This window comes from Anolis sagrei, chromosome 7 (genome assembly GCF_037176765.1).
Source record: "Anolis sagrei isolate rAnoSag1 chromosome 7, rAnoSag1.mat, whole genome shotgun sequence".
Classification (NCBI taxonomy): Eukaryota; Metazoa; Chordata; class Lepidosauria; order Squamata; family Dactyloidae; genus Anolis; species Anolis sagrei.
Genome location: NC_090027.1, coordinates 585,613 through 604,538, shown reverse-complemented (window position 1 = coordinate 604,538; position 18,926 = coordinate 585,613). Strand labels below are relative to the sequence as shown.

Below are 18,926 nucleotides of genomic sequence, written 5' to 3'. Positions count from 1 at the left end.
CTCTCTGCCCCGGAGGGAGTGTGGTGGAGGCTCCTTCTTTGGAAGATTTGAAACAGAGGCTGGATGGCCATCTGTCAGGGGTGATTTGAATGCAATATTCCTGCTTCTTGGCAGAATTGGGGTTGGACTGGATGATGGCCCATAACAAAATAATAAAATAGATTCAAAATAACATGATAGAGACATAGAACACAATGGGCGGGCCAGATGCACTAGGATCAAATTGATAAAACCCTGGGTGAGATAAGTGGTGGGAGAATGTGTTTCTGAGGGGGGAGCTCAAAAAGGAACGAACAATGGGGTTAGACCTTCATTAAGGGCTGGAAAAAGTGCATCATGAGGACGGAACTGTAGTCGGGACAGGCAAAATCTAGAATGTATGCTCACTCATGCCCAAGGCACATCAGAAGAGTCAAGTTTTAAGGTCTTTCTTTAAAAGTTGCCAGGGTAGGGGCTTGCCTAATCTAACTAGGCAGCAAGTTCCAAAGCCGAGGGGCCACAGCGGAAAAGGCTCTGTCCCTCGTCCCCACAAGTCGTACTTGTGGTGAAGGTGGGAGTGAAAGGAGGGCCTCCCCAGAGGATAGAAGAGATCGTGAAGGTTTATGGAAGGAGATGCCATCATGATGGTAGCATTGAATGGCCTTGCAGCTTCAGAGCCTGGCTGATTGCTGCCTGGGGAAATCCTTTGTTTGGAAGGGTTAGCTGGCCCTGATTGTTTCTTGTCTGAAATTCCCGTGGGTTTTTTTTTAGTGTCGCTCTTTATTTATCATGTCAGACGACACAGAGAAGCCACTGAAATCCGTAAGCATGTGGAGCATTTCAAAAGAAAGGAGGAAACCGTGAAAACGAACAAAACCTGGCTACCAGTTTAAAAATAAACCTCTAAAATGAGGAGAGTAAATAAAGAGCGGCGTCTCCCCTTCCTCTACGCACACACAGGCGCTTGCGTTTACCTTTTCTTGGTTGAAAGAATCCATTCTCTTCAACGCGGTGTCCAGGGCCATCACCATCTCAAGGAACTGAGGGTCTTGCTCGCAGAGCGGGTTGGACAGGAGGTCGGAGGAGATTTTCACAGAGGACTTGGACATGGCTGCCGAGGACAAAACGGGGGGGGGGGGTGTCAATGGCCAAGACTGTATCATTCCTCATATAAACATGTGTGTGTGGGGTGGGTGGGGGGGGGGGGCACTAGAATACTTTCCAATACAGAACAGGTTCAAAGCGGGGACGTCCAGATCCATGGTTCAGCCTCCAAGCCACCACGCTTATTTATTTGTTTATTGACAGTATTTCTATTCCGTCCTTCTCCTCACCCCGCAGGGGACTCAAGGCGGATTACAGTGTACACATATATGGCAAACATACAACATATACAGACATACACAGAGGCTATGTAACTTTTTCTGGCCACAGCGGAAGCGTGCTGGGCCCATAACCTTGTTGTCAGAGTGAGACCCTGGGGTCTACGTGCAGAGGAATTGAGGTTACTACATCACGCACTCACAAAAACAGGACACTGCAGTCTTCCAGTTTCAGAAATAACTTCAAGTTTACTTAGTACATCTCAATACACGTCTACTTCTCAGCGGGCTACATCATGAACTACAAAGCACAGCACAAAACAGTTTTCAGAACATCTGCTTATCAGTTTCCCTTTGACTGTAAGCCGGCAACTCCCTAATTCTTCCCAGACAGAGACATTCGTTATCTAACTTCTGTCAAAGTCTTTTCTTCTCTGCCTCTCTGTCTCTTACAACAATTCCAGCATACAACTGAACATAACTGAATCCATCTTGAATACATATTAATCACATTGAAAAACATACACGCATACCTTCAATAATTCTGACACTTTCATCGTCCATCTGCGACACTGATGAAGCACTTCCGCATTCTCCGCATGCTTTTTGCTGGAGTGCTTTGCTGGAGTCTTTTTTATGGCCTCGTAAATTAGTTAATTTAGCCTCCCCACACTTTAAGGTGGTACCTAATTTTCCTACTTGACATTAGCGCCTCAACAGTAAAATCAGAATCCAGTCTCATCATCCATTATTCCGTATTCCTATGTTCAATTACACTGTTTAATCAAATGCTTGTTCGAACAACCAGGTCTTCACTTTCCTCTGAAACGCCAGCAGGGAGGGGGCCGACCTGATATCTGTAGGCAGGGCGTTCCACAACCGAGGGGCCACCACTGAGAAGGCCATGTCTCTCGTCCCCGCCAAGCACGCCTGTGATGCAGGTGGGACAGAGAGCAGGGCAAGTACTTCCGCATTCCCCGCATGCTTTTGCTGGAGTCTTTTTTTATGGCCTCGTAAATTAGTTAATTTAGCCTCCCCACACTTTAAGGTGGTACCTAATTTTCCTACTTGACAGATGCAACGGTCTTTCGGGTTGCAAAGGTCGACAACAGGCTACAAAATTGGTTGAAAGCCCACTCCAACCTGGGCTGACTTCGAACTCATGACCTTTTGATCAGAGTGATCTTAATGCAGCTGACAGTCAGCCAGCTGCACCACAATCCCGGTGCTTACACAGCGTGGTGCTTCCCTGTTCTTTTCAGATGGCGATGCCAGTCTCCAAAGTGCTGCATTCGTATATCCTCGCAAGAATCCCGAATGGTATCCTGTTAGTATGTAGATCTTGCTCTCAACCACTTGGAAAGCTGCAGGCTGAGCTCAGGACTCTCTGTTCCAAGGCCTGTGCCATCAATCACACTCCAATAGTGGGTCAAGGGCTTTTTAAACCAACTTTTCAGGAACTCCTGTCTGGAGAACAAGCAGAAGCACAAAGAGCAAACACTCCACCGGGCCTGAAATGCTAATGGGAAGCTTTCCAGGAATTCAGCTGCACTAATGGCTCGGAAGAAGAAGAGCTATTAATGAATTTGGGTAAATGCAGGCATAATAGCTTTTATATATCCAAGTCCATACTATTTATAATGCTGCGCGAGTAAGGTTCTCTTTGGAAGCCGAGCCTTTCTCTCCAAGTGCCGAAGCCCTGCTTCCTCCTGCTGCATCTCTTCCAAAACAAAACAGATCGCAGCCTAGGAAGACTTTGCACCTTTCCAGGGGTTACAAAGATTATCCCACCTACCTTGGAACAAGGCCCTTCCAACACGGTAGGGTTTATGTCCAAGAAAACATAGTATAAGCCAAGGAGTTTTTCAGCCCTTTTTTAGGGGCGCAAAAGCCCCCCCCCCCCCCCAGCTTATACTTGAGTCACGGTTATTTATTATTTTACTTTATTTTTATTACATTTATTATTTTATTTTTGTTATATTTATTATTTTACTCTATTCATTATGATTATTATTACATTTATTCTTTTTCTCTATTATTATTGTTGTTATTATTACATTTATTATTTTACTCTATTCATTATTATTATTATTATTACATTGACATTAATTTACTCTATTATTACTATTTTATTTACATTTATTATTTTACTCTATTATTATTGCTACTATTACATTTAGGTTATTTCTCTTTATTTATGATGATTATTACATTTATTCTTTTTCTCTATTATTATTGTTGTTATTACTACATTTACAGTATTTTACTCTGTTTAGTATTATTATTACATTTATTAATTTACTCTATTCATTATTATTATTACATTCACATTATTTTACTCTGTTATTACTATTTTATTTACATTTATTATTTTACTCTATTATTATTGCTACTATTACATTTAGGTTATTTTACTTTATTTATGATTATTATTACATATATTATTTTACTCTATTCATTATTATTATTACATTATTATTATAAAACATCTGGGCAACGTCCCCTGGGCAATGTCTTTGCAGACAGCCAATTCTCTCACTCCAGAAGTGACTTGCAGCTTCTCAAGTCGCTCCTGACATGAAAATAAAATAAAAATTTACTTTATTATTATTATTACATTTATTATTTTACTCTATTTATTATTATTGGAAGGATACGTAAGCACATTTACATTAAAGAAGGATAGAATAATGATTGAATCAGAGTTGGAGAGTCATAAGTTACAGTTTTATGAAAATATTCAAAAACATTTAACCTACTGAGGCCTCAATTAAAATAAATTTATTGGTATCTATTTTTATTTTGAAATTTCCCACCCTCGGCTTAGACTCAAGTCAATATGTTTTCCCAGATTTTTGTGGTAAAATCAGGTGCCTCGGCTTATATTCGGGCGGGCTTATACTCGAGTATGCATGCATGTTGAATATTTGGAAAGTCTAGTATATGTTAAGAGGGGAAATTCTGGTTTCCCCGGATGTGGTGGGGCTCAACGTCCATAAGCTTCAGCCGGCAAAGGAAATAATGATGGATGATGGAATCTATTTATTTATTTATTGTTCAAACTTCTATGCGGCCACTCCCCTGGGGCTCGGAGCGGCTTACAAGAATGGCTAAAATCGAACACAATTTAAAAGCAATTTAAAACAATTTAAAAACGGCAATATCAAACATTAAAAGCCTGTTGAAACAGGTATGTCTTCCATGCCCTGCGGAAAGCTGACAAGTCCCGCAAGGCACGGACTTCAGGTGGCAGAGTGTTCCAGAGTGATGGTGCCACTGCTGTGAAGGCTCTGCACCTGGTTGCTGTGAGGCGCAAGGTCTTGACACTGGGAATTTCCAAGAGATCTTGGTCCTCGGAACGGAGGGATCTCTGGGGTTGGGAGGGGGTGAGGCGGTCCCTCAGGTACATTGGCCCCAGACCATGCAAGGCCTTCAAGGTGAGTCCCATCCCTTTGAAAGTGATCCAGTGCTCAATTGGTAAGATTGGGGTGATGTGGCATCTCATCGGAATTCCCGCAAGAAGCCGAGCAGCTGCGTTTTGTACCAGCTTGAGCTTCCGGATCACCAATAGAGGAAGGCCAATGGAGAGGGCGTGACAGTAGTCCAGTCTTGAGATGACCGTGGCCTGGATCACCGTAGCCCTGGACAGGGAGGGGGTGAAAGAAGGCGGTTCTGCTCACGGCAGTGGGAGACCTGGGCCTCCATCGTCCGCAGAGGGTCCAAAAGGACTCCCAGACTCTTGACCAATGATGACGGGAGTAGTGCCTCGCCATCCAGGGTAGGCAGCTGGACATCCCCACTGCCCAGTTGACCCAGCCGTAAGATCTCCGTCTTTGCTGGATTCACCCTCACCCTGCTGGCACGCAGCCATCCAGTCACGTCCTCGAGGCACTGATGGAAGGAATCGGGTCCAGAGTCCGGTCGGCCTTCCATCTTCAGCACCAGCTGAGTGTCATCCGCGTACTGGTCACACTGAAGCCCAAAACCTCGAACCAGCTGAGCAAGTGGTCGCAAAGAGATGCTAAACAAGAGAGGGGAGAGGATGGCCCCCTGAGGAGGAACCCCACAAGAGAGAGAGGGGGGGGGGACCTCTCGGAGACCAGGCCTCCCCTCTCCACTCGCTCTCCACGGTTGTGAAGGAAGGAGGGGAGCCAGTTCAAAGCTCTCCCCCTGACTCCAACAGCAGCAAGGCGGTGGGTCAAAAGATGGTGGTGGACTGTGTCCAATGTTGCTGTGAGAACCAATGACACAAGCAGCGTGATGGAGACCAGCACAGTCTCTGTCCCGTGTCCCGCATGGAAGTCGGACTGGGAAGGATCTCATCCGGCTGTGTCGTCTAGGAATGGCTGCAACTGCTCCGCTGCTGCCCTCTCCATCCCCTTGCCCAGGAACGAGAGATTCTGGGCGGTAACTGGAGGGAACCGAGGGATCTAAGCCTGGTTTCTTCAGCAGGGGAGAGAGAGACCACCGCCTCTTTTAAACCCTCTGGAAAAACTCTATAGTGCAACGATGTTCAGAAGGCTATAGCTTCCTATCTCTGAAGTGGGGGAAGTACAAGGATGAAGACAGGATAAGGTCCCCCTCCAGAATAAAAACGGGAAGGAGAATCAGCAAGGTGGGGGCAGGACCCAGCGAGGCTTGAGAATCAACTTTTCAAGATCGGGACGCAGGAGTTGGTGGGATGGGAACAGAGCAAAAGTCTCAGGCCAGACTTTGGCTTGGCCTGAGAACAACGTGTTAGCCGTTCACTCTGGTGACATCCTCGGCTCTCTGTCTTGGGAAGGGAATGGGTCTGAACATCCCCCCGGACATGTCACTGATTCTTCCTAACCCCATTCAGTCAGGCTTGGATATGTCCCGGTGTCCATTCACCAGTTTGAGGGACAAGCCACCCAAGAAAAGGCCCCACTCGCGCCCTAATTCAGGGTGACAGGCCTCTAAATGCAACCATCACCTCCTGTTATCTGGACAGAGGCTGAGCTAATTTGTGGAGACGCCATAAGGCTGAAGGGGTGGAAAAGCCTCCCACGGACACTTCGGAGCTTGTGGCCATCCATATACAACCGCCCACTGAAAGCGAAGAGAAAGGAACTTTCTGCAAAGGAAAAATCGACCCAGGAAATGTCAATAACAGCCAAGGAAAGAGTACTATTTTTTTTAACGGAATTGTTACTTAAGATCCAAAGCAGGAATGTTTGGGTGCACGGCCACCTTTCCATCTATATAAATGAAAATGTCATGTTCGTTTGTGGGAGCAACAGAACTCAAAAACCACTGGACAAATTGGCACCAAATTTGGACACAAGACACCTCTCAGGCCAGGGAGTGACCATCACTCAGAAAAACACCGAAAAACAGAGCGGAAGGGACTTCAAAGTCCAAAAAACATATTACAACATGTACACATATAAACACACAAATACACAAATATATACACACACATATATACGCACATATACACAATATGCATGTAAACATATAAACACACAAATACACAAATACATACACACACACATATATATATATGCAAACACACATACATACACAGATAAATACACACATATACACAATATGCATGTAAACATATAAACACACAAATACACAAATACATACACACACATATATATATATGCAAACACACATACATACACAGATATATACACACATATACACAATATGCATGTAAACATATAAACATATAAACACACAAATACATACACACACACATATATATATGCAAACACACATACATACACAGATATATACACACATATACACACTCAAAACACATATACACAGACTGGGCCACAGCAATGCATGGCAGGGGATGGCTAGTAGTAAATAAATAAATGAATAAATGCATAAATAAATAAATTCTGATTCCTGAGGAAACACAAGAGAGAGGAAAGGGACTATGCGGCAACATCCAACACACAAGGTAACACACACACACACCAAAGCCAAACCATCCTTTGGGAATGCATTACTACTCAGGGCGTCCACATGACCCACCGAGGTCTGCGTCTGTGCTTTTCTTCATGTCTTTCTGGAGCTTCTTGGTCTGCTCCTCCAGCCTAAAAAAAGGAAATTCAGTATGATTTTGATTTTTTCTAAAAATTAAAAAGCATTTATAGTAAGAATCTTCTAACTTTAGGCAATCTGCTCTAAAAAACAAAAGGAAAAAACAAGAGGGGAGATGCCCCACAAATGGAAATATAAAGGGAGAGTCAGGCTTGCCGGCAAATGGGGCAAAGTAAGACTTAACTACAACGCAACCAGGCAGGCAATTTCTCTTTCGTGGCTTCTTCTTATGGATGTGTCCATCATATGTCACACAGGATGCATGTCAGGAGAGCTCTCCCACACCAGGAAGAGGAGGAGGAGGAGGGGAGAGGAAGAATATAGTGGGTAAGGCCCAGCGAGTGGCTCCTCCTCCCCTCCTCCTCCTCCTCTTCCTCGTCCCTACATTGCGGTTTTTCACTTATCGCGGGGGTTCCGAATGGAACCCCCGCGATAAGTGAAAAACCGCAATGTAGGGACGAGGAAGAGGAGGAGGAGGAGGGGAGGAAGAGCCACTCGCTGGGCCTTACCCTGTGGCTTCTCTCCAGGCTTGTCTCCTCCTCTTCTTCCTCCTCTTCCTCTTCCTCTTCGGCCTGGGGCTCATCTCCGGGAGGCCTCCGCTGAAGAGGGAGGAGTGGCGTCATTGTCGTCCTTCGCCCCGGAGGTTGTGAGGATGCCTGCCATAGCTGCAGGCGAAATGTCAGGAGGGAATGCTTCTGGAATATGGCCATACAGCTTGGAAAACTCACAAGAACCTATTGATTCTGGCCATGAAAGCCTTCGACAATACAGCAGCATTTCTCAACCTGGGGGTCGGGACCCCTGGAGGGGTCACGAGGGGGTGCCAGAGGGGTCGCCAAAGACCATCCAAACCTAGTATTTTCCATTGGTCATGGGGATTCTGTGTGGGAAGCTTGGCCCAATTCTATCATTGGTGGGGTTCAGAACGTTCCTTGATTGTAGGTGAATTATAAATCCCAGCAACTGCAACTCCCAAATGTCAAGGTCTATTTTCCTCAAACTCCACCAGTGTTCACATTTGGGCATATTGAGTATTCTTGCCAAGTTTGGTCCAGATCCATCATTGTTTGAGTCTGAGCCCCCGGTGGCGCGGTGGGTTCAACCCCCCCCCCCCCGCCCTGTGCCGGCAGGACTGAAGACCGACAGGTCGCAGGTTCGAATCCGGGGAGAGGTGGATGAGCTCCCTCTATCAGCTCCAGCTCCTCACGCGGGGACATGAGAGAAGCCTCCCACAAGGATGATAAAAGCATCAAATCATCTGGGCAATGTCCCCTGGGCAACATCCTTGCAGATGGCCAATTCTCTCACACCAGAAGTGACTTGCAGATTCTCAAGTCTCTCCTGACATGACAAAAAAAAATTGTTTGAGTCCACCGTGCTCTCTGGATGGAGGTGAACTACAACTCCAAGACTCAAGGTCAATGCCCACCAAACCCTTCCAGTATTTTCTGTTGATCATGGGGGTTCAGAATGCTCTTTGATTGTAGGTGAACTATAAATCCCAGCAACCTTAACTCCCAAATGACAAAAATCTACCCCCCCCCCCCAATCCCACCAGCATTCAGATGTGGGCGTATCAGGTATTTGTGCCCAATGTGGTCCAGGGAATGAAAATACATCCTGCCTATCAGATATTTACTAGGCTTGGGCAATCCATGGTTCTAAATGGTTCTAAAGTACTTACAAAACTAAAGTTCTGGTGGTGAAAATTTCAGAACTCTAACAAAACTCTCAAAATTTAATTATTATTTCATTATTGGCGATTTTAATGAGAGATCCAATTAGGAACTGCCATTTATTATGACATTTTGAGAGTTTTGTTAGAGTTCTGAAATTTTCACCACCAGAACTTTAGTTTTGTAAGTACTTTAGAACCATTTAGAACCATGGATTGCCCAAGCCTAATATTTACATCATGATTCATGACAGTACCAAAATCCCAGTTATGGAGTAGCAACAAAAATAATGTGATGGTTGGAGGTCACCACAACATGAGGAACTGTACTAAGGGGTCGCGGCATGAGGAAGGTGGAGAACCACTGCTTTACAGCCTGGCTTTGCAAAAGTCGCTGCTGCCAAACAAGGGCTGGATGAGATCCAGGCCCAAAACACAATTCTGCCAGAAAGATTAGCCAGGCTAAAGTGACTCACGAAGGAGGAGCAGGCCAACCTGAAGTCCAGAGGCCATCCAGATATTTAGTTACAACACTGTTTGGGTCGCGTCCGGTTACAAAACTCCCACACGGAAGGCAAGCATCTTGTATAGGCATTATGTCGGCACATGGATCATCTATGCGCATAACCAGGGAGCAGCATTCCTATGTGAGGTGGCTGCCAGTTGCCGCCAGGAGTTGGTTGCTTGTGTGTGCCTAGTAGCATGTGCGATCCATTAAAAAATGTTCAAAAGTAAGGGGCGCTGGGACTTCTTTTCTAAAGCTCTTTCCAAATTTTTGGAACTTTAATGAAACTTATGAATCTTCGTAAGTACGTTGTTAATGGCACTCGCGAATGCACAATAGGGAAAACATCACCGGCCGTGGGGACACTTCAGGGTCTCCTCTCTGCCACATTGTTTGAGTTATCCTGATGAAACTTGCGATAGTGGTAGAACACATTTACCACTGTTAGCCCACCAAATTTCATGACGTTTGACTTGCCCATAAATTTTTGGTGAATTTTTAAAGTTGTGTTCAAAAGTAAGGGGCGCTGGGACTTCTTTTCTAAAGCTCTTTCAGAATTTTTGGAACTTTAATGAAACTTATGAATCTTCGTAAGTACGTTGTTAATGGCACTCGCGAATGCACAATAGGGAAAACATCACCGGCCGTGGGGACACTTCAGGGTCTCCTCTCTGCCACATTGTTTGAGTTATCCTGATGAAACTTGCGATAGTGGTAGAACACATTTACCACTGTTAGCCCACCAAATTTCATGACGTTTGACTTGCCCATAAATTTTTGGTGAATTTTTAAAGTTGTGTTCAAAAGTAAGGGGCGCTGGGACTTCTTTTCTAAAGCTCTTTCAGAATTTTTGGAACTTTAATGAAACTTATGAATCTTCGTAAGTACGTTGTTAATGGCACTCGCGAATGCACAATAGGGAAAACATCACCGGCCGTGGGGAAACTTCAGGGCCTCCTCTCTGCCACATTGTTTGAGTTATCCTGATGAAACTTGCGATAGTGGTAGAACACATTTACCACTGTTAGCCCACCAAATTTCATGACGTTTGACTTGCCCATGAATTTTTGGTCAATTTTTAAAGTTGTGTTCTAAAGTAAGGGGCGCTGGGACTTCTTTTCTAAAGCTCTTTCCAAATTTTTGGAACCTTAATGAAACTTACGAATTTTCGTAAGTACATTGTTAATGGCACTCGCGAATGCACAATAGCAGAAAATACTGGTAGGGTTTGGTGGGTAATGACTTTGAGTTTGGGAGTTGTAGTTCACCTACATCCAGGGAGCATTGTGGACTCAATCAATGATGGACATGGACCAAACTTGGCACAGATACTCAATATGCTCAAGTGTGAACACTGGTAGAGTTCCGGGGGGCGGGGGGCGGGGGAAGAAACCTTGATATTTGGGAATTGTAGTTGCTGGGATTTATAGTTATCCTACAATCAAAGAGCATTCTCAACCCCACCAATGGCACTATTGGGCCGAACTTCCCACACAGAACTCCCATGGCCAAGAGAAAATGCTGCGTTTTCTGATAGTCTTTGACGACCCCTCTGACACCCCCCATGTCTTTCTCTAGGGGTCCCGACCCCCAGGTTGAGGGGCATTTCCTTAAAAGGAGAGTGAGGGAAAGGTTAAGAACAGGTTGCAGAGAATCCAAGATGGAACAGCACACCCAAGTACTGGCAATAAGAAGAAGCAACAGAGCAGTGGTTCTCAACCTGGGGTCCCCAAGTGTTTTTGGCCTACAACTCCCAGAAATCCCAGCTAGTTGACCAGCTGTTAGGATTTCTGGGAGTTGGAGGCCAAAAACATCTGGGGACCCCAGGTTGAGAACGACTGCAATAGACCAATGGGGAGGGGGAAAAGCTGTTGTCAGGAACACTTACTGTTGAAGCTTTCCATATTCGCGTTCAAAATCCCTCTCGACCTGTTAAAAAAGGGGAACGAAACCAGCTTAAAACCTCAGAAGACAATTTAAAACGCAAACCCATATTCTTCCCCCCAATGCAATGCAATGCCTAGGAATAAACTACAAACAGCAATAGGTACAACACATTTGCAAACCCATATTCCCCCCAATGCAATGCAATGCCTAGGAATAATCTACAAACAGCAATAGGTACAACACATTTTACTCAAGGTACTTATTTGCAAAGCGTTCCTCCCCTAATTGGAGAGAAAAGTATCAGCCCCCAGTTGCAAATGAATGCAAAAATGAAAATATTCCCGATGATTCCTTCCTACACCTGCCTTTATTTTCAGATCCACAATAAATGCATGACGGGGTCGTTGGTAGGGAATGATGTGCAAAGCAACCCTTTTGGGTGCTGCATTCACAGAAGGTGCATTATAAAACCCATTTGTCACTTAACACTCTTGTTTTAAAATAACAAGCAAAATGTTTAGAAAGCACGGCTGACATATGGATACGGGCAGGGCCCCGCCGAGGAGGAGAGAGTCTTCAGGTCTACTTTTAACTGCCTCGGTGTTTGTGTTTCTCTCTCAAACACGTTCCCCTTCAACAGGGGAGGGCTCGTTTTGATTCAGCTCCTTGAAAGCCGATTCTTAAAAGAACACACAAAATGTGCATATATTTCACTTATATGAAATATATCAATAGGAGCATAGTGTCTAGATCTAAGGAAGTAATTCTACCCCTCTATTCTGCTTTGGTTAGACCACTTTACCTGGAATATTGTGTCCAATTCTGGGCACCACAATTCAAGAGAGATATTGACAAGCTGGAATGTGTCCAGAGGAGGGCGACTCAAATGATCAAGGGTGTGGAGAACAAGCCCTATGAGGAGCAGCTTAAAGAGCTGGGCATGTTTAGCCTGAAGAAGAGAAGCTGAGAGGAGACATAATAGCCATGTATAAATACGTGAGAGGAAGTCATATGGAGGAGGGAGGGAGCTTTTTTTCTGCTTCCCTGGAGACTAGGACGCAATGGAGCCATGGCTTCAAACTACAAGAGAGGAGATTCCATCTGAACATGAGGAAGAACTTCCTGACTGTGAGAGCCGTTCAGCAGTGGAACTCTCTGCCCCGGAGTGTGGTGGAGGCTCCTTCTTTGGAAGCTTTTAAGAAGAGGCTGGATGGCCATCTGTCAGGGGTGCTTTGAATGCAATATTCCTGCTTCTTGGCAGAATGGGGTTGGACTGGATGGCCCAGGAGGTCTCTTCCAACTCTTGGATTCTATGATTCTATGAGTAAACCTGCACACATCAAGAGTTTTGGGGACAAGCCTACGCTGCAATTCGGTTTGCACACAGTACTGCCCTACAACTAGAGTAGCGTTTCTCAACCTTCCTCATGCCGCGGACCCTTAACACAATTCCTCACGTTGTGCTGACCCACAACCAGAACACTATTTTCCTTGCTACTCCATAACTGTAATTTTCCTACTGTTATGAATCATCATGTAAGTATCTGAGATGCAGGATGTATTTCTATTATCTAGACCAAATTTGGCACAAATAACTGATATATCCAAATTTCAATACAGATGGGGTTGGGGGGTATCGATTTTGTCATTTGGGAGTTGTAGTTCCTGGGATTTATAGTTCACCTACAATCAAAGAGCATGCTGAACTCCACCAAAAATGGAATTGAACCAAACTTGGCACACGCAACTCCCATAACCAACAGGAAATACTAGGAGGGTTTGGTGGGCATTGATTTTGAGTTTGGGAGTTGTAGCTCAACAAACTCAAACAAGGATGGATCTGGACCAAACTTGGCCTGAACACTCAATGTGCCCAAATGTGGACATTGGTGGAGTTTGGGGAAAATACACCTTGACATTTGGGAGTTGTAGTTGCTGGGATTTAAAGTTCACCTACAATCAAAGAACATTCTGAATTCCACCAACGATGGAATTGAACCAAACTTGGCACACAGAACTCCCTTGACCAACAGAAAATACTAGGAGGGCAATAATTTTGAGTTTGGGAGTTGTAGTTCACCAAACTCAAACAATGATGGATCTGGACCAAACTTGGCCTGAACACTCAATGTGCCCAAATGTGGACATTGGTGGAATTTGGGGAAAATATACCTTGACATTTGGGAGTTGATCAAAAAGCATTCTGAACTCCATCAATGATGGAATCAAACCAAACTTGGCACACAGAACTCTCATGACCAACAGAAAATACTGGAAGTGTTTGGCGAGCATTGATTTTGAATTTGGGAGTTGTAGTTCAACAAACTCAAACAATGATGGATCTGGACCAAACTTGGCACGAATACTCAATGTGTCCAAATGTAAACACTGGTGGGGTTTGGGAAAATACACCTTGACATTTGGGAGTTGTAGCTGCTGAGATTTACAGTTAACCTATAATCAAAAAACATTCTGAACTCCACCAATGATGGAAATGAACCAATAATGGCACACAGAACTCCCATGACCAACAGAAAATTCTGGAAAGGTTTAGTGGACATTGACCTTGAGTTTTGGATTTGTAGTTCACCTACATCCAGAGAGCACTGTGGACTCAAACAATGATGGATCTGGACCAAACTTGGCACGAACACTCAATATTCAAAAACATTGAACCTACTGATGCCTCAGTTAATGCCATTTCATTGGTATTTATTTTTATTTTAAAATTGACCCATAGCTGCTGCATCTCCCATCCTCGGCTTATCCTTGAGTCAATACGTTTTCCCAGTTTTTTGTGGCAAAATTAGATGGCTTGGCTTATATTCGAGTGGGCTTATACTCGAGTATATACAGTAAGCTGATATCGTTTGCACTGATTTAAAGGACCATCCAACCTGTGTTGGCAAACTTTGCTGTCACCCCCAAGGTTCAATAAGGGACCCTTCCAAACTTAAACTTTCAAATAAAGATTATTTCAAAAGCATGTGGGATCGGATGGGGAGGAAGAGATGATGCTCAGGTAGCCTATCTGAATGCACATATTCAGCAAAGTGTGAAAGGTATCAATGTGGAATGAGCAGGAAAGTGCTATGTGTTCCTATTAGCGAGAAGGTGGTGGGTTTTTTAGTGATTTTTTTTGGGTGGTGGGATGACAGCAAACATGTCCTGCTTTAGGCATGCATGAACCAAAATTCTCAGAAGGAAGGCACAAAATCTAAAAGAAGTCAGAAGACTTCACGTTCAAATTCCCCCTTGGTTTTTAATTAACGCTGCTACAAGGCCACCGCGGTTTCAAAGCAAAGGCCTGCAGATGTAAAGGGTGGTCTCTTGATTTCATGGCAACCTTCTAGAGCATCATCTCAGTTTGCAAACTTGCATCTATCCGGTGGAAATTTAGGTTGTGAAGTTAGCATGCCCTCTACTTCTTTTGTAGCCGCTGTTACGGAAACGACCACTTTTGGTAGCTCTGTGGAAGTCCAAGCAATAAAAGCCTGGTCACTGCCCACAATGGTCCTCCCAGGAAGAGGCTTGGAGCGCGGTGTGTGGGATGTTTACGCTGCCATCATGGCCCGGGTTTCAGGCTTGCCAAAATCCACAGCAGCTGATGCCTTCAGGTCAGGTAACAAGCACAAAAAGAAAAGCCACCCTATGTTTCTATGGCTCTTCCGGTGGTAAAAATAGCGGCTGAATTGTCGCGTCTATTTATATGTCCATGTGTGAACTTGTCCTGGTTGCCTTAGAAGGGAGGGCAAACTGGCACCGCACACGGGCTTCAGCCACCGTTCTCAAACTCTCATCTTAAAAATACCGAGCAAACCGAAACATGGAAAACCTGGAACTGATGTAAACGCCAAGATAATTTTTTTTCCTATTTTTAGGGAAGAGTGTAGTTTTTCCAACCTCCCCGTTTTCAATTCTTCTAGTTTCTTTATCCGTTTCACAATGACACAATTATCAAAGTAGCGTTCTGACAAAGGGGGCATAACACAACGTTTTGCTTCTACAAAGCATGCAGTACAATCTTGCATCTCTGCAATTATAATAATCTGAAACAGTAAGCAAAGTAAAAGTGGTACAGAGAGCTTGTTGTTACATGCCTTCATTTCTGACTTATTGTGTCCTCAGAGAAGGCTTTTCTGTGTCTTACTCCACGGCTGAGAGTGTGACTTGGCTAAGGTTGCCCAATGGGTCAGCCATGTGGAGGGCCACACTTGCCCCATCTTCCTTAGAATGGTTTGGAACTGAAAAGACTGTTGGAGCATCTTCTCCTGTTGAATATACAAGGGTTATCCAGAAAGTAAGGTTACAAGGCTCATTTCTCTCATGGAGAATGTTCGAGGGGAAGTTGGTATCACTGCAGTGTAGTGGGAAGCCAGCAGAAGCGAACGAGCAGTGCCAGTCGTCAGTAGCTCATTGACTGGCATTGTGGTGAAGGTTAGAGATGAGTGTCCTCATTCCTTTTCCCTCCAAGTGTGAAGTTCGTGCTGTACAAAGGTATCCGGAAAGTAAGGCTACAAAGAATGTAACTCTTGCGGGGAATTTTCACGGGGGAAGTTGGTATCACTGCCGTGTAGCAGGAAGCCAGCAGAAGCGAACGAGCAGTGCCAATCGTCAGTAGCTCATCAACTGGCATTGTGGTGAAGGTTAGAGATTAGTGTCCTCATTCCTTTTCCCTCCAAGTGCAAAGTTTGTGCTGTACAAAGGTTATCTGGGAAGTAAGGCTACAAGGAATGAAGCTCTTACGGGGAATTTTCACAGGGGAAGTTGGTATCACTGCCGTGTAGCGGAAAGCCAGCAAAAGCGAACGAGTAGTGCCAGTCGTCAGTAGCTCATCCACTGGCATTGTGGTGAAGGTTAGAGATAAGTGTCCTTATTACGTTTCCCTCCAAGTGTGAAGTTCATGCTGTACAAAGGTTATCCAGAAAGTAAGGCTAGAAGGATCATAGTTCTTGCAGGGAATTTTCTCAGGGGAAGTAGGTATCACTGCCGTGTAGCAGGAAGCCAGCAGAAGCGAACGAGCAGTGCCAGTCGTCAGTAGCTCATTGACTGGTGTTGTGGTGAAGGTTAGAGATGAGCGTCCTCATTCCTTTTCCCTCCAAGTGTGACGTTCGTGCTGTACAAAGGTTATCCGGAAAGTAAGGCTACAAGGATCATAGCTCTCGCAGGAATTTTCTCAGGGGAAGTTGATATCACTGCCGTGTAACGGGAAGCTAGCGGAAGCGAACGAGCAGTACCAATCGTCAGTAGCTCATCGACTGGTGTTGTGGTGAAAGTTAGAGATGAGCATCCTCATTCCGTTTCCCTCCAAGTGCGAAGTTTGCGCTGTAATACTCTACCTAAATGCTAAGGGCATGAATGCCATTGTGATTCATTGTGAAATTGTTTCAGTTAATGTTAAGACAGCTTGTGACAAAATGGGTATGAAATATATTGTTACACTATGAAGAAACTTTGCAGAGCCACCCAAAGCAAGTGTCGTGGGATGCTGACGGCGAGAGTCTTTCTCCTTCATGACAAGTCCGCACACCGCTCAAGCAAGACAAGAGTTGTTGACTTCATTTGGTTGGGATGTTTGAAGCCACCCCTCTCACAGCCCCCAATCTCACGCCCAGTAACTATCATCTGTTCACTAAATTGAAGGAACACCTTAGTGTAAAACACTTTTCCAACGAAAAAGGTGAAAATCAAAGTGACGAACTGGCTGAAAAAGGCCAAGGGAAACTTCTATGACACAGGCATCCAAAACTCGTCACACAGATGACAAAATGCATTGAACTGAATGGTGATTGTGTGGAAAAATAATGCTGCAATTCCAATCAATCAGGAACAAGCATCTAAAACCCGGGAACAAACTTCGATAAAAAATCCCGTGATCACCAATTGCAAAGACATACAGACATTAGAAGATCTGGATAGTTGGCTCAAAACTATGATGTTCCCACACCTGGAAATTTCTCATTTTTTTTGCTTTTTGTGGCTATTGCTTTGGGGTTTACAGGGAATGGCATCTAGCCACCCTCCTGTTTGCTGCAGAAGCTCCTGGGATACTTACTTAGGCGATCCCTCATAGTCTGAGGATGATGGTCCTCCAAGTTCGGTGTCCTGGTGGTGGGTCCGTAGGTGACTGTGGAGCCCTCTTCTTGACCTTCATCTTCTCCCACAGTGAGGGCATCGGTTTCCAGGTGGAAGGCAGTCCTGGTCGGGGTTGGCTTGAATCACCTTCCTCTTGGCACGTTTCTCTCTTTCACCCTCCATTTGTGCCTCTTCAAATTCTGCAGCACTGCTGGTCGCAGCTGACCTCCAGCTGGAGCGCTCAAGGGCCAGGTCTTCCCAGTTCTCGGTGTCTATGCCAGAGTTTTTGAGGTTGGTTTTGAGCCCATCTTTCAATCTCCTTCCCTGTCCTCCAACATTCTGTTTTCCATTCTTGAGTTTGGAGTAGAGCAACTGCTTTGGGAGACGGTGGTCGGGCATCCAGACAACATGGCTGGTCCAATGGAGTTGATGGCGGAGGAGCATCGCTTCAGTGCTGGTGGTCTTTGCTTCTTCCAACACGCTGACATTTGTCAGCTTGTCCTCCCAAGCGATTTGCAGGACTTTCGGCTGATGGAATTGTTCCAGGAGCTGCATGTGACATCTGTAGAGAGCACGTCTTGCAGGCGTATAGCATCGCTGGGAGGACAATGGCTTTATCAACAAGCCCCTTGGTCTCCCTACGGATGTCCCGGTTCTCAAACACTCTCAGCTTCATTTGGAAAAAAGCTGCACTCGCAGAGCTCAGGCGGTGTTGTGTTTCAGCTCCTGGGACAAAAGTAGTGTCTGGATGGCCCCCCCCAGATTACTATTGTTCCTGTTTGGAGGAGCCAGAGTCTGAGGCTGAGTCTTCAGTGGCTGGATTGGTGGCACTGCTGTTACATTATATACGCAACCTTCAAAGAAAAACAGAATGCACCCCCAGAGCTTTTAATGATGGGGAACACCACTTTCCCTCACTTCTTTGCCAAGGAACCCAATGGTTCTTTTTGCCCAGATGACCTCACATCAAGTGTTCCTCCACGAGGCGTGGAGCAGAGGAGTAAAGAGGTCCTTCCTCTGAAGCACCCACTACGCCGAGAATCGAGTTCCCGCAGAAGAGCATGACATCAGCTCAGGAGAAATGAGACGCTTTTCGGGCAGCTTGAAATAGAGTTATAATCCAATCCTAGCCACCGCTCAGGCATGTCCGCACAGGAGGTTCCTGCACTCCCACTTCAGCACAGAAACAGACACACAGGAAGCGCTCTCAGGCTATTGAGATGTCGCGCTGGAGTTGGTGTACCGCCCTTACTTTTCCCTATGCAAACTCCAGGAGTTTGGAATAACACCGGATTCCTTGTCCCTGCTGCACAGATTGTAATGATGTGGCATCTGGTTTGTAAGCCACAGGTACACGGAATGGTCATGCCTAAAACTGGGGACATCTTCTAGAGATATTTCA

General features: G+C 45.1%; 1 protein-coding gene across 1 annotated transcript in view; it reads right to left on the bottom strand.

Moving 5' to 3' along the window:
- The window catches only part of BIN3 (bridging integrator 3), a 135,136-nt gene that overhangs the window by 78,448 nt on the left and 37,762 nt on the right, over nt 1-18,926 (bottom strand). Inside the window, exons 3-5 of the mRNA XM_067470617.1 lie at nt 11,451-11,491; nt 7,314-7,375; nt 954-1,090 (exon numbers count right to left, since the gene is read on the bottom strand). Coding sequence (XP_067326718.1) covers nt 954-1,090; nt 7,314-7,375; nt 11,451-11,491 — 240 coding nt within the window. The remainder of the gene's footprint in view (nt 1-953; nt 1,091-7,313; nt 7,376-11,450; nt 11,492-18,926) is intronic.